This window comes from Mixophyes fleayi, chromosome 5, assembly GCF_038048845.1.
Source record: "Mixophyes fleayi isolate aMixFle1 chromosome 5, aMixFle1.hap1, whole genome shotgun sequence".
Classification (NCBI taxonomy): Eukaryota; Metazoa; Chordata; class Amphibia; order Anura; family Limnodynastidae; genus Mixophyes; species Mixophyes fleayi.
This window is the reverse complement of record NC_134406.1, coordinates 38,196,505-38,217,881: the sequence shown is the minus strand read 5'-3', so window position 1 is coordinate 38,217,881 and position 21,377 is coordinate 38,196,505. Positions and strand designations below refer to the sequence as shown.

The window sequence follows — 21,377 nt, the reverse complement described above, 5'->3', positions numbered from 1 at the left end:
CTATATATCGAGGGGCAACTTAGAAATGATTATATTCTTTATTGCTATTTGGACTAATTTTTATTTGGACTTATTCTTATGTATTTCCCAGTAAAAGCTATATAGGAGACTTGCTGATTGTCAGTATATCCTCCTAATCATCAGCTATTTATATAGCGCCACTAATTCCGCAGCACTGTACAGAGAACTCACTCACATCAGTCCCTGGCCCATTGGAGCTTACAATCTAAATTCACTGATATAGACACACAGTATATAATCTGTCTGAGCGTTTATTCACTCACAATGGCTAGGGCAGCATGTTCTATAAACACAGACCATGCTATAATATGTGCTAGCTAAAATGTCATGTGAGTAATGTAGCCCAGAGTGAGCATTGAAGCCTCTGTACGAGACTACCTGACCGCATGTCCTATTGAAACAGGTGCAGATAAGTCCCAGCTGAACAGTTCATCAGACTGGGGTAAGTGACGTACAGAGGGGGGTAACACTTTTTACAAGATACACTAAGGTGGTGTACAGTTATTTCTAGTCCTCACACGTGGTTTTGGGTGATGGATGGTCGTTCATACAGTTTATGTAAATTGTTTGAATTCATAACCTGTAGCAAATTCAGGCTGAGAAATGTTCAGCTTAAAACCATTCATCTTAATTATTCACTTTGCACTTTAGAACACAGCTTTTGCATGGGGTAAAATGGGAAATATGTTCTGGTGTATCGTGATATAAATAGATATCGCGGAGGGAGAAATGTAAATGACTCTGTGATCCCCTCACCCCTTTAGGACATCCTAATTGCTGTTAATACTTCAACAGGTGCTAATAGGTCCCTGGATACACTGAACAGTTCATCAGAGTGGGGTAGGTGAGGTTTGTAGGAAGCTTTCTGTGTTTCTGTGGTACTTTCTAGGGAATCTAGGTCTATTTTCCAAACTTCTCACTGATGTTTTGTTGTCAATTTATTTCTCTTAGTTGTAAGTACTGGAGCAGGCGAACAAAATTTCAGAATGAGATAGGTGTAATGATAGTAATGTTGTAGAACATGAAATATAGCGTAGAGATGTGGAATTTACAGTGGTGAATCCCATCTATAAAACAGCCTAATATAATGGACCTACATCTGTAAATTAAATGTTGGGCTATATGCATTTTAGCTGTCACACAGATTTGTATAACAGTTTGCTTTAGCACCAGAATAATAATATACATCACATGTCCAGTGCAGCCAGGGGAGGCCGCTAAGGTTGGGGGTAGAACTTGATGAGTCAATTTTTTGGAACTTGCTTAAAATAAGGGGATGTCCTAATTTCAGTAGTTTGTAGGTGCCTGTAGTTATCATTATCATCTATTTATTTAGCGCCATTAATTCCGCAGCGCTGTACAGAGAGCTCGCTCACATCAGTCCCTGCCCCAATGGAGGTTACAGACTAAATTCCCTAACATACACACACAGAGAGACTAAGGTCAATTTTAATAGCTAATTAACCTACTAGTATGTTTTTGGAGTGTGGGAGGAAACCAGAGCACCCTGAAAAACCTCACGCAAACATGGGGAGAACATACAACTCCACGCAGATAAGACCATGGTCCGGCGCAAGAAGGAAATGAAAGACTAAGGGGTACATTTATCAAGCTGCGACTTTCTGGCAGGTTTGAAAATTGGAGCTGTTGTCTTTAACAACCAATCGGATTCTAGTTATTATTTTGTAGAATGTATTAAATAAGTGATAACTAGAATCTGATTGGTTGCTATAGGCGACACTTTTTAAACCGTCAGCTTGATAAATTTGCCCCAAAATGTTTTCAAGGCCAACGGTTTAACATAAAGTTCTATTTTGTAATATTCTGTAAACAAAGGATAACTGTTGTTTCAGCATTATTTTATAAATACAAAGTTTCCAATTTATGTTGGTTTCAGACTGACTATATACCAGAAAGAAATTTAAATGCTCAGTAGCTGTGCGGGAACCAACTGCATTCTGCTGATACTGTTATTATATAGGACATTTCCAAACTTTTCTTATACACTGGTGTTTGGTGGAGTCTGCTGTTTATTGACCCTTTCAGATAGATTTAGCACAATGTGACCACCAGCGTTTGAATAGTACTTTACAGCATAACTAATTGCATGTTACTAATACTTTATCAGGTGCTAATAAGACACTGATGGAACAAAAGAACAGCTCTACAGAGTGGGGTAGGTGACACAGTGGGGAAATATCACTAGTTGCCTGTACAATCCTTTCCATTACATGGATCACGTCCAAGCCTTGCACATGTCGTCACGAGGGGTGAATACTGTTATACTGTGTTTACATGTTGCCGTATTTCCTGTCTAAGAGCTATTGTAATGTTTTAGCACCAGAAGGGACTCGTTCAGCTTGTGCGGCGTTATGTGTGGAAGAGTCCACGGGTCCGTGGCCAGACGTGTGACCTCTAATGCTCTTGAGTGTTGTAACACACTTGTTTCTTTTTAGTGGAAGAAGACACAGAAGAGAGTTCGAGATCAGGGCGTGAGTCTGTGTCTACGGCCAGCGACCAGCCCTCCCTTGAGAGACAAGTCAATGGTTCCAGCCAAGATAAGAGCGACCGCAAAAAGGACAAGAGCGGGAAGGAGAAAAAAAAAGACAGGGATAAGGATAAAACCAAGGCGAAGAAAGGAGGAGTGTTAAAGGGTCTGGGAGACATGTTCAGGTAGGTCAAATCCACAAGACAAACACAGTCAACAAATGCTTATAGCTGTAATTCAAGCGAAACTGTTTGTGCCAGCTGCATTGCTGATTTGTCATATTTTGCCTATGTAGCTTTGATTTTCCAACACCTTCACTCCACAGAAGACTTGCCATTTGGTGGTAGCAAACATAATAAGCTCAATGCATTTTAGAATGTTCTAGGTATACCACATAATGCATGTTGCCTGATGAGCAGTTGCTTGACTATTTATTTATTTTGCTGCCCTTTCCTCTGTCTCTTTTTAATAATTGTCAAAACAGATACCCTATATAGAGACTGATTATTCATTTTCTAGACTTGTACCTAATTGTTAAATCAAATGTATACATCCGTTTCATTGAAGGAGCTGGTTGATATTAATTGTACAACAGAATTTTTAGTGTGTGGTTGATATCACTAGTTCCTAGTGGATTTACATGCTGCTTTCCTAGGAATACTTGTTCAGCCCACAGAATTGCGGCTTTTTCTGGTGTATTGCGCACTTTAATAGAGAATTCCAGTCTCCGATAAACTTTTCTCCATATCTCCTCCCACAAAACAAGTTCACCAACAAAGGGCTTCTTCTATTGGTGCTCCACACCTGAGAGACCTGCAGGTGGGGCTGACACTGTGTGTTTGGGTGTCTGTGATGAGAATTGGGCAACCAGCAGGTGTCCAAAATAGTCCATAACAGTCCGCACTCCTCCCTTTAGTAATTGAAGGAAGTGGGCGTATTGGCTACTGAAGGTTTCAAAATGAAAATTTCAGGTATACAAAATATCAAGTGGTAAGTGAATCAATGTATCCAAAGCCGACAATGGTGACAATTCTCTCCAGCTGTTTACATGGATGGGTGAAATTCAGTTTACTAAAACCCTGCTGTGTTTTGTTAGTTGTATGAGAACCGCGGTCTGGTTACATTGGGTTTTTGACCCAAGCATATCTGTGGTTTTGAAGAGTACAGTGACCTACAAATCTAAATTCCAGGAAGTAGTTACAAAATGTTAGTACTAATACTACGTATTTGGCATGTTCTGAATTGCCTTGCTTCATCTGTAGTCTGTCCTGATTAATGTATGCGACATCTTCATTGGACAACAGAATAACCATGCTTGGCCACTGCTGTTTCTGCTCGTACAAGGCTTGTCTGCTGTCTGTCTTGGTGCAGATAATGTTAAAGGCCATCCACCCACACAGCTGGGGAGGGGGTGACACTGGGGTATATACATCACAGGAAATTTCCTAGACAAAAGCCTTGTTAATTCACCCCCTTGTGGATAACAATGCATTATTTAAGTATAATGAAGACACACAGTGCAGTCTTGAAGAACGCTGATTAACCATTTAACTCCCTGTATGTACTGATAGAAATGCAACAATCATAGTACAGGAAAGTAATTAATCCTGGAGATCCTCAGGTGATGGCGTGACGCTGCTTGCCTGAACCTTCATACTACGCACATTGTCATTAAAGTGTATGTTAGATAAATGGTTCTCTGCCTTTTGTGGAAACACAAGTTCTAGCAGGATCTGGGTTATGCAAACAAACCCATTTTTAAAAATTGTCTATTAAAAATATTTCAAATGCTCATTAAAATATGAATATTTGTCCAATAGCTAATATAATATGCCTCAATAAGTCCTAAAAACAAAACCATGCTAAGTAATGTATTAAAAAAATGAAACAAGAATAGCTTTTGGAGAAGTTTATAAGAGAAATGGAGGTGCAGAATTATTGTCTTTTTTTTTCTGTAACAAATATTCACCTAAAGCCAGCAATTTTCTACAGTGATGTCTTAACTGCTGTTTTAGCCTTCAATTAGTAGCAACAAATGAGGGTATTGCCTGTTACATATTCCATTCCATGCAGAATATATTAGGGTTGAGTTGTTGCTGCGTTTCGCATTTGTTTTGTGTACTTGGAGCTCCGCTGAAGGCTTCGTTAGCATATCATCTCCTACTGCATGCAGCTGAACAATGCAAATGACATGCCAATCACTAATCTTCACACATCCTCATTTATACAGCTCTCCACATTCACACACCAGTCTCCGGAGCACAATACAGAGATAAGCAAAATCCAATTTGAGATTTTTTTTTTTAACTTAAAAATTACATTTTGCCTACTCCATGACACACAGTTAGAAACTACTGATGCATACTGACTCTTACAGACACAGTAGTTACTCATGGTACAGTTCATGCACATTAGGTTGTTTGTGTCACTCTTGTGGTGTGGTGTGTGTGTGTGTGTATGTTGTATATATTTTCCCTCTTGCTGTCAAAATGATTTTGATGGCTATTCGGTTGTGAGTTTGTGTTTTTTTGAAAACCAGAATTCCTATTCTTTTTTTGGTGGACTCCATGATTTATGTGAATCAGCTTTGTGACCCATTGCTCAGTTTTGAATTAAAGAAGGACTTCATGTATGTAACACCCCCTTGGACATCCCAATCCCCCAAGTAGGAGAACTTCAAGGGCAGGAGATACGTGACCCACACTGACATCTCTGTTCCCATAATTGTCAGCACCTCTGTGCAGGGTTCTTAGCTGATTCCAATCAGTGGTTTATTTTAATTATGTCCTTTTTTTTTTTTTGTTAAACTGTACTCCCTAAATATGGATAAATAATGTATTAGTTATTGGTACGTAATAAGTTTACAAGAAGAGAATCATCTGAAACCCCCCTAAACTGCATGGTGACTCGTGTTCCATACTGACCCAGGGGTTAAGGACCACAATGTAACATTTCCCGTACCGATTAATCTGTGGGTGATGGAGAGTAGACTCTTTGGAGACTGCCTACATTTTCCTTTTAGATCTAGTCACACTAGTAAATTATTACACAGATTGTGTAAGATGGATGGTACCAATAGAAGTACAGACTGATGCATTATTGTAGACAATATTACATTATTCATACTACTTAAATGGTTTTCTCCATGTACAGCTTTCTCGTTTCACTTGTTCTCTTGCTCCCACAATCTATAACTTTGCTGTGCCAGCTAATGCTTTAGGGTACGTTGTGTAATAAGCACAGTACAATGAGGGAGATGATTATAGATCTTTCCATGTAATGCATGCTGCGGGAAATTTAGGATTTTATTTTTTTTGAAGAGCATTGTATTTTTCAAACAATAAATGTCTTACAGCAAATAGTTTTACAATGTATCCACCTTTTATATTTTCCATATCGACCAATTAATGTGCATTTGTTTCGTTTTAGCGCGATTGGTCTTTTGTGTATTGCGTTTTATGTTAATTATCTGCCTGGAAGTATGGTAATATGAATGTATGCCAATATATATCTACATGGAACACAAGCCCAAAACGTGTCTGATAACATAAGCCCTCTTGTTGCTTGAAATATTTGGAGGGGTGGAACAGGCTTAACTGGAGATCTTTGGGAACCGCTCATTTTTATGCATAATTCACTCACAATCTTTCCATTTTACCGTCACATTTCCTATCAAAGGTGGGAAACACGTGGCTATCCCGGCATGTTCTACCATCTGTATGTGGCCTATGTGTGTGTTACATTGGGTAGTTTAAAATTAAAGCCAGTGCTGCAAAAGTCGTCCTGGTTTGTGAACAGAAAATAACTGTAACTAGGGCAATCATAAGTAAGTTACTGTAACGTAGGCGGGTAAATCGCTTATTCAGTGAATAACCAGCAAAATGTATAATTTAGGGAAGAGGCAATCCACAATTGAGGAGAAATAAAGTCCCAATCAGCATGCTGATTCATGTGACACATTATACACGATTTACCTTCAGATCTGTGCTCTTATTCTGTCCGAACCATCTGTTAAAAGATCTGACTCTGCACATTCCATAGAGATCTATTGACACTGTCGGTCATGAACTGCAACCTCATTGTTCCATTGTTGAACGTCATTTTTAGTCCGGTTTAAAAATCAACTGAAATGATATGATGAGCTTAGGAACATTAATCGTTCATCGTCGCAGCGTACACACTAATGCGATATTGGGCTGAAAGGTAGTTTATCATGTGATTAGCCTGATTATTGGCTGAAAACACTGTAGTGTGTACCAGCCTTACACTGTGTGTAATGTATGTATAACCCAGTGATTAGAGGTAAGACCATCGGCAGAGGCACCCTGCTTGTGATACATAGGTTTATAAGTTTATGTAGGCAGCCTTTATTATTTTTTTTGCTGGTCTTAAGTCTTGTTATGGCCTTGTAGATGAGTGCAGGGAAATGTGCTATTTGTCAGCGTCGTATGACCATGCTGTGTTTATATGACAGCAAGCTCCATGGACCGCAGAAATGCGCCTAGGGAATCCGTGTTTACTGAATTTGCCAGAATAACACTAAATGAAGGCGCCTTCATTTTGTAAATGATACCATTGATAAAGTGAACAGAACTGTAATAGGCATTTTAATATTTGCTGCTTTCTTATTAAGGACTTTTAAAGTGACTTTCGTTTGAAAGCCTATTCATTTGATTTGCACATTAGAATATTGCTACAAGAGCGGGGGAGAGAGAGCTTTGCAATAAACAAGTTGCTGTAGGATCTGTTGTGCGAGTCTTTATCTAATTGTGTTTTATGATTATTTAATGGCGCAGGCCCTGGTAGACTTGAAAATTACATTTATCTTTTATTCTCGCTGGTGTGCTAGACCATGTACAAGGCTTGTTGTGAGCTTTCCTCTCTGTGTCTTTTTGCTCTTCATATGGTGACAGGGGTAAGCAGATTTGATTTTCCTTTCATGCAAATAAAACAAATCCTGGTGCTGGGGTTCTGTTAGGTTAGAAGATTCACTGCACCTGTTAGAGGAGCGTCACTTACCCAAATTCTGTGTGTATTCTTATTTATATAAGAAATATTTAATTTCAATAGAGAGTTGTTTTAGTGTGTTCTAGTTATAAACCTCATAGTCTGAGACATAAACTTCTTGACATTTCTTTATATCAGTGGCAACCTGTTGTGGACCTAGAAGTCCCTGCATACCCCCTAGTCTAAATGATATACCTATATCACTACCTGCATATGAGTATAGAACCTGCACAAGTGGGCACATTATTCCCTTGTTCTTATAGCTAACCTGTATAAGTTTTGAGTTATTTGTGTACGTTCTATAGAACTCCAAATAAAACAATTAATTTGTGCTGTGTGTTCTTCTGATATCTTGGACGATGTGACACTTTAAAGACTATGTATATATCTTACAAGACCAGTAAACCATGAATGTAAAGTACAATGTTCCACTGCAACTGTGTTAAACAGCAAAGTATAACCACACTGCGTTAGAACATTGACACTTTCCAAATTATGACAACAGGGTGCCCAAAATGCTCCCTTCTTTCTATACCTTAAAAATATCCCTTGTGTGCCAGACGGCATCTGCTTGCCCTGGTGAGCCTCATATATAGAACAAAGGTCCTGACTGGCGGGACAGTACCATCATATCAGAAGTGTCCTACCTACAAGACAGGGGGGTGGCATGTTAGACGGCTACAGGTACTCTTACGTCTTTAGGATATTGTCCTGGTGGGATCTGATACAGGTCGAATAATTGAGACTAATTTGCTGTGACATCACTGTCCCTGCCTCTGTGTATGAATCAACCAATCCACACTGTGCATTTCTGCAAAGCAAGTCTGCCTACCTGTCAGTCCACTGTCTGCCTATTTTGTTAGAGAAGCACCTCCCCCTCTCATAGTAACTTGCTGTAGAGCAGTGATGGGGCCTGCTGGATGTATCTAGTGCATTATTTCTCTCTGTATTACACATCTGATATATATTAATGTCAAATCGTGACTTTATTATCGATACTTTTATGCATCAGTTGTTCCCCACACCTCTTAGATTGTAAGATAATTTTGGCAGTGCTGTCTTTACCTTCTGTTGCAATGTTTGTAATTAGTTTGTATCATGATTCCCCCAATGTACAGCACTGTGTAATATATCCGCGTCTTATAAATAAAGAAAAGTCGCAACAGTAAATGTTGCGTTTATATGCAGAGCAAGTTGACCTTCATTTCCGTTTTGAAAGTTGAGCAACATATGGGGACTGCTCTCATTGGGGTTGATTTTCTACTATTTAATGACTCAACATGCAGCTCAGTGGTTGAACAATGTAGTCACATCTTACCTCATTACTGTCAGTCTGCTTTTAATACAATCTATATATTTCTTGTGCTCCAGCACCCAGACAGAAATGTCTGTTCTGTCAGTGTATATACAGTTATGGCCAATAATAATATTGGCGCCATTACAGGTTTTCCTAATAATGCCCCTTTTCTTCCAGACAATGTTTAAAAATAAAAACTATTCTGATATCCACATATGTATGTATTTGGTTTGCAGTAGAATTAAACACAAAAAAGTAGCTTATACCACACAGACGTCCTTAAATGGGTCGGACAAAATGATTGGCATCTTTTTAAAAGTAGTTGGCAATAATTAGATTTCACTTCGGAACTGAACGTACCTGTGGTGAGTAGCAGGTGCCTGCAATATAAAATTCACTCATTAAACACGCTTGAATAGAGAAGGTTACTCATTCTGCTGATTTCTGTCACACTGTGCCCTGCAATGAGCATGGATGAAAGAAAGAGAGACAGATAATTGTGTGAGGTCGTCAGACAGAAGATTGTAGCCAAGGATGGACAATCTGAAGCCAACAAATCAATCTTCAGAGACCTTGATGTTTCAGTTTCCACCATACGTGGTGTTTAAGGCCCATGACACTTTGCTAATTCTCCCTGCACATGGCTGTGTAGGATTGTTAGAATGGTGGAGAGAGCACCACAGTCAGCTGCCAAACAGATTCTAGCTTACTTTCATGCACAAGGTAGAACAGCTTCAGCACCATCTGCTGCCAACTCAATGGCAATGGTTTATATGGTAGGAGTGAGAGCCATAAGGCCTGAATGGAGTTTGCCAAAATGCACTTGAACAAGCCAAATTCCTTCTGGGAGAATGTCCTGTGTGGGCAGATGAGACCAAGTTAGAGCTTTTTGGTAAAGCACAGAATCCCTATGTTTACAGAAAGCAAGTTGGAAAGGCCTTCCCTATAGTCAAACATGGAGGCGGTCCAGTGATGTGTTCGGGTTGCTGTGCTTCATCTAGCTCTGAGTCTCTTGAACATGTGCATGGCATCATGAAATATAGAGACTACCAGGCTAGTTGTGAGAAGAATGTTAAATACATTGTTGGAAAACTGATGAAGGTCATGGGTCTTCCAGAAGAGCATAAAGCACCCAGAAATGGATCAAGACAAGACGCTGGACTGCTGGGAAGCGGCCAGCAATGAGTCTACAGCACAAGAATAGTGGAGCACACCGCCAGTACAGAGGTGCCGGAGCTCATCCACGGGTACAGGAAGCGGTTCATTGCAGTTACTATGACCAAAGGCTGTGCTACCAAACAAGTCTACGGTGTCAATAATTTTGTCAAAGCCCTTTATTTTCATTTTCTGATTTAAAAGTCTATACAGTTTTGAATTCAGAATAAAAAGCAAAGATCCTGTAATAGTAACAGAGAAAGTATTGTGGTGTTAATTTCAACTTCTTTTTAGAGGAAATTGTGATTTATTTGAAAAAGTGCAATGGTGTCAATCTATCCCAGCACTATGGATGCATCAGTTCCCTTTCCTTTGTAATTCCTGTAGTTTAAGTATCTGATATAAATCATTGTATCTTTGTCAGTGACAATTCCCTGCTTTATATTACCTGCATTCTCACATATGACCCCCAAATACAAATGAAATCCTGAATTCTCATATTTATTATTTTTGTTAGAAGTTCCCTAGAGACAGAATCTGATTAAATGCTTTAAAATCCCAAGTCAACATTGCTTAATATATGAAACCCATGTACACATCAGTGTTACCAATAACATTAAAACCACTGCCAGAATCTGGTGGTCCTTACAATTAAACTTTGCCACTAAATGCACTCAGTTGGCCTTTTAAATTAATGGCTCTAACCTCTACTGTGTAACCTTAATAAAAAAAACATGCCCTACAAAATGATTGATCTGTCCAGTACTTCTAAAGTGCATCCTTGGTAAAAATGTGCATTTAAAACAGACATGTTAAGTGTGCGTAATGTAGTATGAACCTCTATTGCTTAATACTGGTAGGATATGGTGAAAATGGGTTGAAGAATTTTTGAACATATCAAACTAACCTCCAGCATACCCCAAACCATGAAGGAAACATCCCCACCCCCCACATATCCATTTATAGCTGCACTGCTACAGCCCAACGGTAGTTTTTTTGCCGCCCCCCCCCATTACCCCCCAATCTGGAGCCCCATTGACTGCGCCGTTCACAATATCCCATCCTGTTCCCAAACAGTAATGGGCTGTTGCATTATCGTTGCCTGTGCGGTCCAGGGGACTGACTTGGGACATTTGGGCTCATGGCCGCAGACATTGCAGAGCTAAGTGTTCTCAGGGATGTATGTATGCATAATATGCTCTTCAGGGAGTCTCTGTGTATAACAATGTGGGTTAGTGTAGTTGTATTGTTATCATTTTGTTATTCCCTAAATATAAGCATTCAGGATTACTTCTCAGTTTGGTCGTTACTTGATCTTGTATTTATCATGTACATCCTTTAAAGAGTAATCCGATTCCTTTTTCACAGCTCTGAAGTTAATGTCTGTGGTCTTTATATACTCTTACAGGAGGCCTCACCTACTGGTATGAAATCCTTTGTTTTTAGTTTGTGCCATAATAGAATGTGGCAGAATATCACATGTAGGTGTGATGTTCTAGAATGTGTTACTAGTCTTTTCCTGTTGGCACTGAGCATGCAATCTGCACTATAGTTTATGTAGGCTGCACACTCACACAATGTATTAATCCTTCAGGTTTTACAATATAATAAATAACCCTTCAGGTCTGGTAGTCTTTATTTTAACCTCTTCAGTACCAGGATAAATGTCTGACTTATTGATGCTAAACACTGTTGCTAAGTACTTATTACATTTACAGGCCTATAAATGTCAGCTCTATCCCTGGAATAATGAAAGGGATGCTGGAGTAAATGAGACTGAGCGCTACATTGTGCTCAGTTCCCAACAAACACAGACCATGCAATCAGAATGCAGATAGGAAACTGTCAGTGTGATGGAAATGTGTGATTATCCGTGTTCTAGAATCCACTTTATTAAACTTGTAGCCACACATGGGCAAATAAGAGGTTTAGCGGTGTTCACACTTTTTTTTATTATTATTTGGGGGAAGGAGGGGTGTTTATTATTTTTTTTATTTTTTTTTCTGAATTGTCAGGCTGACCTGTTACCAAAGACAAGTTCATAGTTGCTAATAACATATTCTCCTAGTATTCTTCTCTTTCTTGTCAGTGAGTTTAAATGGAGAACCTTTGACATTTTCCGCATAGCGGCTGACTACAAAGCGAGAAAAGGGAGGCACATAGCATGACAGCTGAGCTTTCTAAGACCCTTTCTGACGTCCCTTAACATTCCCGTTCCAGAGCGCTGCGATTCGGTGCGGAATGCAAGTGTCAAAGATGACACCTATTTTATAATCACTGCAAAGCTAATCTTTTCTCAAAAGATGTTGCTGACAGTTCTGAGGTTCTTAGTCAATTTCCATTTCAGCTTATGTAGAAAATGCGAAATCATTTTTTTTCTCTGTAATTGAGTGAAAATTAAAGGGTAGAATCTATTCAGCTTCAAACAATGCTTGGCTAAAAAAAAAAAAACATTAAAGTCTGGGTAACCATTCGTGACTGTAAATTCTAGGAACCTAAGCGTGTCAGAAAAAGGCTGATAAGAATTCTATTGAATACAGTGTTCCTGAAAGATATACCAATTACATTGACTCTGTTCCTGGATTCTAATGTACCTTTGTGAGCATAGCTAGATATTCATGCACATTTATATACGCACACGTACAGGCAGATATGGTCTTACACTGGCATGATGGCTAAGATGTTCTGGTTTCAGGATCTGTATTGTTATTTTGTGAAAGTAGAGTGAGAGTGGGCATCTGTTTCTCCGTGGAGGAACCTGTGTCATCCCAGGTTGAACCAATACCCATGAGCCTATTTATCCGCTAGGATCCAGTGATTTCTGCTTAGGTGATATTACTTGTCCCTAATGGATCGCCAGACTGTATTCTCACATGGATGCTTCCCCTTTTCTTTGAACGTGAGCAAGATCAGGCGTCCTTAAGCTGAATATATCCAGTTTCTGGTAAAATACACCCATTGTTCTGTAAAGTAGGTGGCTGAAAGTAAGCAGTATGCTAATCCAACGTCTCTGACAGTGACACTGTATGGTGTTTGTTATTAGGGTTTCATTAGAAAATTGTGCGTGTGTTTAGCTGACGCTACTAATGTAAGTTCCACAGTATCAGTCTACAGTATATTAGAAATTTAATAGTTCATATTGACAGCGTAAACTTTGGACATTTCAATAGTTTTTGGTTTGCTTCACAAATTAACTGTGATCCATTACAAACATTTATCTTTTTTAAAACAATAAGCACCTGGCTGTTTAGAAAAATAGTTGTTTTTAGTATGGTTACTCACTTGTTCATATATACCTTGCGTTCTAATGATGTTATTGAAGCATAGGCAAGTGCTGGGTGGGTTAGATCTCCTCTCTAGAACAGGTTCCGTGTACAATATGAGGAAGGCCGTAGTACTGGTATTTCTAGTACTGCACAAAGGACTTCTTTTTCCAGAGCAGTGAGATTTAGTGACTTGTCCAGAAGATGTGTATGTATGTATGTGTGTATATGTATGTATGTATGTGTGTGTGTGTATATAATATATATATATATATATATATATATATATATATATATATATATATATATATAATGTGTGTGTGTGTAGATATATATGTGTGTGTGTGTAGATATATATGTGTGTGTGTATGTATATATATATATATATATATATATATATATGTATGTATGTGTGTGTAGATATATATGTGTGTGTATGTGTATATATATATATATATGTGTGTGTGTAGATATATATGTGTGTGTATGTGTATATATATATATATGTGTGTGTGTAGATATATATGTGTGTGTGTATATATGTGTGTGTATATATGTATTACACTCTCTGTTCTTGCCCACCTGAAGGATAAAGATAATTTTTAATTGTATTCATTTTGAATAGCCAGGTTTTGCTCAGTTGATGACTTTCCTCTTGCACTTAATAAGAAGCCGGCTGCTTTCCCTGAGCAGTAATAAGATCTATGTGTGCGTTGAGTGCGTCCATGATCTTCCTGTGCATTGTGTGTGTGTTTGTTATACTGTTTTACATGTAATTGGCTGTTTAGTTGCAGGTTTGTTCTGTCTGTACAGTTTGTGCCCGGAGATTATAGATGTATAATACTCTGGGGAACTCCCTGCAGACAAGGCTTGGCCATACCTTTAAATATAACCATGATTTAAATAGTAGATTTCCATCTCAAGATAGTTGTTACATCTGACAAACATTTCATACGCTATTTTTCATTGATGTAACAGAAGGTTATGTGAGTCTTTCCATTTTACATGTTTTGACATAAAAACAAGGATGTTGATTTGTCGTATTCCTGTTAAGTGCTGACTTGTTTCTCGGATAATGAGATCTACAGGGAACATACCGGGGTCTATAGACAGGAATATTAATATGGTAAATGCTTTGGTGTGTGTATCCTCAGGCCTACCATGACTAACCGTATTAGTGCTTCTTATTAGTAGTATCATGCTCTTCATATACCTTGCCTTCTATATAACACATACCCTTCTTGGTGTCAGCTGTCAGCTGTGGACAGGTCACTCCACAAGGTCTTTTCGTTAGAGCATTATAACAATTGAATCTCTAGATTTGATGACTTTAATCGATTTCATAAACTCTCCAGCCGTTGCGGATGTCTGAGGCCAACATTTCCTGCCGTCCCTTGTAGAACATGCTGGAACTTGTAGTTCTACTTCAGATGAAGATGTACAGTTTGTCTAAAATTGCTTTACAACTGCTGAGTTCAATTTCTTTGGTGTTTATCAGTGGGATTATTGCTGATGTTGATCAGGCAGGGTATCTTCTGTTTTTATAAAAGTTTATTATAATGTACTACGTTATTCACATTTTAGCTTCAATAGAAAGGCGATATATGTCCTGTGCAGCTCCTGCCACTGCAAATATACAAAGATGTAACCTAGCTAGAGTCTTTGTTTTCTGATGGAGTTACTTTGTGTTTGTGCATCTTGGCTGCGGTGGTGTCAATCAATGAAAATTTTGCCTTCTCCCAGGCTTAAAACAGATCCGTGCGTTTTGCAATCATTTGCTCATGACCCCAGTCAATCGCTGAGTTTAACAAAGGCATTTAAGAGAAATGCTCAAATTGACCCAGCTCATCATTTGGGCCACTTGGGGCATAATCACTCCGTACTTATTATCAGAGTTATTCAAGCAGACGCAGCAATAGTCCTGTGTGCCGTAATGGTCCTCAAGCCAAATGCAATTTGTAATTTGTACTATTGTACTGTATAACAATAATGGCTGCAATTGCACAGATCATCTTATCATGAGAAAGTAAATAGCAGAGCTAAGTATGTGGTTTTGTTGCCCATTGATGTAAAACACAATGACAGGTTAAGTCCTCAAGCATCTTGTCCCCACACTATACTGAGGCTTATTACAAGTCAGGACGATGGTGTGACCCATCATCATGTAATGTGAACAGCTCTCCTTTATAAAATAGGAGTTGTAGTTCTACAGACAGGGCTTGCTGGGACCAGTAGTGCCACAGAAAAAAATAAAATTCTGTTAATCTTTATTTTTTTTTTTGTTTTGGGACTAGTTCCACTAGAATATTCATCCCACTGCTGAACAGTCTACAGCTGTGTGACATTATGACAGGGGGACCCCATTCTGGAGGGCTACCTGCCCAGCCTGTCATAGCCTATTGCGGGCTGCAGCATTTTCAGTGAGACCCTGCGCTCTCCATTCCCTTGAAATAACCCCAAATGGCATGGGTTTGACTTATTTTAAAAAAATGTAAATATATATATATATATATATATATATATATATATATATATATATATATATATAATTTATTTACTACATTGAAACTAAACTCTACCTTTGTGATAATGACTGGCATCTGCACCACATGTGCTTATTGCTCATGATATGCTTTCAATGCGTCTTCATGCTGCAGATGCATTTAACACATACTTACCTACTTTTGAAGGCAGCTGTCCGGGGGAGGGGTCTGTCAAGGGGGGCGATGCCACGCGGGGTGCGCCGTTAGGCTCCACCCCTGTCGATCTCAGGTAATTCTAGCCAATCGCAGCAAAGGGCGGGGCCACATTTAGCCCCACCCCCAACATCTTGAACAACGGGGACAGCTGGATCCGGGATTTTTGCCTGCTCTCTCGGGAGTCCGGGAGAACTCCCAAAAATTCGGGATTCTCCCGGACATTCCGGGAGAGTAGGCAACTATGATTTAACATGGTGTGCTGTGTTGACCGTATATTAAATTACATACAGCTCAGCATACACAAAGAATTGCATCTTTCTTTTTTTTTTTTTTTGGATGGTTTTTTAGTCCACTTTATTGTAGGCCCCACTAGGGCATAACTGATTTGAATGATTAAATATTCTCTGTAAAGCGCTGTGTGATATGTAGGTGTTATAGAGAACAGATATAGTAGATAGACAACTAAATCTAAAAATAATATTATATATATCTAACTGAACCACTTGCAAGTATATGTTTTTCCAGTATGACAGTTAGATTACCATTTCCCTTCTAGCACTGCTGCAAGAATTGTTTATATTCTAGTCTTTTTTTCGTTGTCTGTAGCTTGTAATTTCCCATAGTGTTGTGTGCATTGATGATGCCATGTAAATAATCTATACGGACCTACAGTACATTGTGATACTGACGATGATGAGCCTCTGGTAACAATTTAATCACAATGCACAGTATCAGCACAGGGTTCCAAACTGTATTTCATATGAGTGTGCCCCTTCCCCAGGGAAACCATGTTCTGTAAATTGCTAATGAGCATCTCAATGTATGCCGTCTTCTAAAGGAAGTGGTTGGATGTGAGCTGGAGACGGTTCCCTGTGAGGTCTGTCAGTAGTGAGCAAGCTGCGCTGCCACTGTGCTTTCTTGTGGGAGAACTCAAAAGGCAAATGTAAAAGTGTAGACAGAACTGTAAGAGCTGGAGGAACAAGAGAGGGGGTGTCATGAATATTAGCCTCAAAGAAGTGGGTTGGCAATCTCATCCGTTTACTTCTTCTATCCTTCTTTTTGTGTCTTTTGTAGTTGTTTTTTTCTTGAAATAACCTTATTGAGATATTATACTGATGTGAGTACCTCTCCTTGCCTCTTTATATGACCCCTCTTTACCACCACATTCTAACCAATGCCTACATGTTCTATACATTGGTTACATGTTCTATACTCAACTTCACTTATGGCCTACAAGTGGGGGAGATGGCCATTGCGTATCCTCATCCAACATTTGAGAATGTAGCCTAACCATTCATTATGGACCTGAGACATCACTGAGGCACATAAAGCGTTAGTGATGGGAAGGATTTGTAGTGCTTGGATAGACTGCTTGTCCTCGATATTGGCTGCCTCCAGTGTATATAGGTGGTCGATAAAGTTTATATGATTATCAGCTATTTATAAAGCGCTACTAATTCCGCAGCACTGTACAGAGAACTCACATCAGTCCCTGCCCTATTGGAGCTAACAGTCTAAATTCCCTAAAATACAGAGACACACACACACACACACAGACAGACTAGGGCAGTGGTTCCCAAACTGTGTGCCTAGGCTCCCTAGGGTGCCTTTGTGATCTCACAGGGGTGCCTCGGCCAGGGCCAGTGGTAAGCAAGGCAGGGGACCATTAGTAATTATTTTGACTTAGGGGTGCCTTGAAAAAATTATGGAGACCCTAAGGGTTCCTTGAACTGAAAAAGTTTGGGATCCACTGGACTAGGGTCAATATTGATAGCAGCCAATTACCCTACTAGCATGCTCTTGTGGGAGGAAGCCGGAGCACCTGGAGGAAACCCACCCATTTTATCAGTCCGCTTATTCAGGCCATATATAATTCAGGAATAGTTTTGGTTTTTTTTCTTTTTATTTATAATGTATCACTATTTATTGGTTTATGAAAATATTTAGTGTATGTGCACAACAATTGCAACTATGGCTGATAATTACCATGATTTGATCATGGACCTTAATGTTTATTCCATCTCAAAATACACATTTCATATTAATACATTGCTTTAATAACAAGACAGTAAGGAAAAAAAAACAAACTAGTTCCTCCTTTGGTATTGCAAGGGTTATTATTATTATTACTTTTAGTTACCATATTTTGGTAATATACCCATAATCTTAACATGCTTTGTGATTGAAAAAATCTCTGTTTCTGGCCAGTGTAGATAGAGTCTGGGACATACAGAGCCCGTTAATAGAGCTGCTGCTACCTCTGTAATGGGGAAGTGCAGCGTTCTTGTGAGAAACGATAGATTTAGGTGACTCTAATGCATGAAGTCGGAGGTCAGCAGAACTGCCATTATGTCTCAATCCCAACATGTCAAGCGACAGGTTATGGAAGCGTTGAACGACTGTTTAGAAATTGATTTGCTTGGTGGCCTCAGTACAGATGTGAGCGTGGTGGTGGTGAATTAAATGGTTTTGCTGTGTATAAGCAGGAAGCCAGTTACTGAGGTCTTGCACTTGCTCTGCAGTTGTTCTAAAACCTCAGCGTTTCCAACACCGAAATAAAAAATGTTACATTTGTCGTCTTCTAGTTTTCTTGGTCAACAATGCACATATAAGTAAATATAAATGTGTGTGTATGTATGTATATATATGTATATGTATATGTGTGTGTGTGTGTGTGTATGTATGTGTATATATATATATATATATATATATATATATATATATATATATATATATATATATATATATATATATATATTCATATTCGTTCCATATACATGTTTTAGAATCAGGTCTGCCCAAAATGCTTCCTAATACAGGAAACTGAAGATAACATAATAAAGAAAGTCACCCTTGAAATGCTGGGTTGTACTTTCCTGAATTGTAATGAGACGCGTGTAGATCAATACTGGCTGCCTTTTTGCACTGTGCAATTGACAGGCATTGAGTAAGAGTGATGAGGTCCTTAGTGGCCGGTGCTACTTTCCCAATTGCCTAATGAGGCTCAGCCTCTAGTACCAGGATGTGACATTGCTTGGAAGTGTCAATCTAGTGGCTTCTCGCTTCTGCCAGTCATTATACATTAGAGAGACATGATATGCAGACATTCCAAACACTTGGTGTTATGTCACAATAGTCTACACCCATGGCTAATATGTGCTGGTTAATCACATGATGAGACACTTCCACAACAGTCTGTCCTATGTCTATCACTGGCTTGCTTTGTGGGTGCATGACTCCTATAGTAGTACTATACAGCAGCTACTAATCTAGACCAGCTGAAATGATAGTCCAGAGTCTGTATATTTTATGCATGTATCTGTTTATATATAGGTTCAGTTTTGGGTTTATTTCTCTTTTAAGAAAAACAAATGGATCAATTTGACCCTCTACAACACGTCTGTTTGTGATTTGTCCTAGCCGCTATAAGTGCCCACATTTATGATGATAGTAATGGCATGAATTGCAGCTAGAAAATCTTTGTGTATGTACTGCTTTCCGTTTATGTAATAGAGAAAGTTTAATCCACAGTAAATTAGCAGATGTCAGACCAAATTTAGTCTTAAGGATATTGACCTTGCTTGTCCTCCATTACAATATTTTGTTCATTTCCTTGCAATCAAGCCATCGTACCGAGTTAATTGCCATCAACAACTTAATTGTCCTTTATTCCATTTGAATCATACCTTTCACATCGAGAGAAATTAGAAGGGCCTCTAGCAATTAACAGAATGGGTGCTCTCGCTGGAAAGAGTGAAGACATTTACATTGAAATTAAACCTCTCTAAGTAGAGTATGGTTTGCTGCACCTGGGAAGAGGCTGGTACATAGATATATATACCTAGAAAGCCAGTGGTTCACATGTGCTTTCTGTGCTTTATATGTGGTACATATTTGCAGGCTCAGTGCTATATATTGTGTTTCTATTTGTCCTGTTCTATCACCGCTTGCTAAAAGCTATTGTCACTTAAGTCATTACTTTGTGTCAACATAAAGCTAGTAGGGCTTTTATATAGAGATGCGATCATCAGAATTGTGCAGTTTTACTTTGTGCTCATACATTTTGTCACAACAGTTGAACATTCTATTGCTCTCCTGTTGGAGTTGATATTGCTGTAATATTCCTCTCGGTCTCAATGTGCTGCTACTTTTCACTGTGCTGCAAACATTAGATGATGATGTAGGTAGTGTGGCGCACGCTTAATCTGGCCATGCACTGGCTGATCTGGTCGCTAAGCCCGACTGTTGGGTTTCTGTTAGATTTGCCCATACAAATACATACACACAGTCTGCATGATCTGGTTATTTAGTTTTTGGAGGTCTTATTGGGCCAATACGCACTGTGATTTGTAGCCAGTTAGGTCTAAAGTTGGTTTGTAAAATTGCAGTTTGTATGGGCACCTTTATTCGGTGAATGGGAAAAGACTTATCACCAAGGGAGTCAGTATGGTAGTAGAAGACTCCTCTGTCTACCGTCAGTCTGTTGTAAACCCTGACGCATAATCATTCCTCTTCCATATTGCTAGGTGAAGTACTTTGCTTTTTCATGAGACATTTATTTGGAGGGGAGTAGGATGGTAAGTGGGAAGGGAGCTGAATGACCACCTAGGACCTAGGTCCCCCACAGAAAGGTGTTTGTCCAAAGATAGATCATGAATAAAACAATGTTTCCACATTTACTTTCTTGCACACAGCTCACATTTAAAAAAAAAAAAAAAAATAGTGTCCATTTATCACAAACAATAAAGACTATAACTGCTTTCCAGTGGGCAAGTGGGAGTGATAATAGAAATGTAGCAACAGCTTGGAGGAGATCTGAATTTAGTGGTTGGGTCTAGTGACTGCCATATTTCCTCTAATTGCATAAGGGCCGTCATACTGAATTGCGATGCATGACAGAAGTTTAACCCTCCGTCCGCCTGAGTCCTGACTAACGGCATGCTCCTCTGACATACTAATCACCATTTACTGGCTGTCCCTTGCATCCTGTACAATGTGGTATTATTATTATTATGGTTATTAAACAGCTGCTGCGAAGCGACAATAAAAATACACAGGCCAGCTAATAAATTAAGATTACGTTTTCACTTTCTTCCATTCATAACCAATTTAACACTATGGGACTTTTTATGTCTTAATCAGTTTTTGTTTTTCTTCATTAATCAACTAATGGATGTTTCTTCAATAGCTTGCTATCCTAATGAAATCCGTAGGTAATTTGGCAGGCTACAATGATCTCATCCGTAACGCAGCAAGTTTAGCCCATTTCACAGATTAAATTGAGATTTTATTTGGTTTTGTTGTGCTTGAAATTCAGCACATTTGTGTATATTTGGTGTTTAACCGGTAATGTGCTGTATTGTGACCAGCACAAGTCTGTCCACTGCCTGCAAGAGATGTCTGTGTTGAAATGTGATTGTGTGAGCACTGGCCACTATATGTTCTGT

At 39.0% G+C, this 21,377-nt stretch overlaps 1 protein-coding gene across 6 annotated transcripts in view; it reads left to right on the top strand.

Moving 5' to 3' along the window:
* Positions 1-21,377, top strand: part of PARD3 (par-3 family cell polarity regulator) — a 404,695-nt gene that overhangs the window by 260,992 nt on the left and 122,326 nt on the right. For 5 of the 6 annotated variants that reach the window (XM_075212058.1, XM_075212055.1, XM_075212053.1 and 2 more), the window contains one exon: positions 2,478-2,694. In XM_075212058.1, coding sequence (XP_075068159.1) covers positions 2,478-2,694 — 217 coding nt within the window. Of the gene's footprint in view, positions 1-2,149; positions 2,198-2,477; positions 2,695-21,377 lie in introns of all 6 variants that reach the window. The other variant, XM_075212057.1, reaches the window with a different exon arrangement.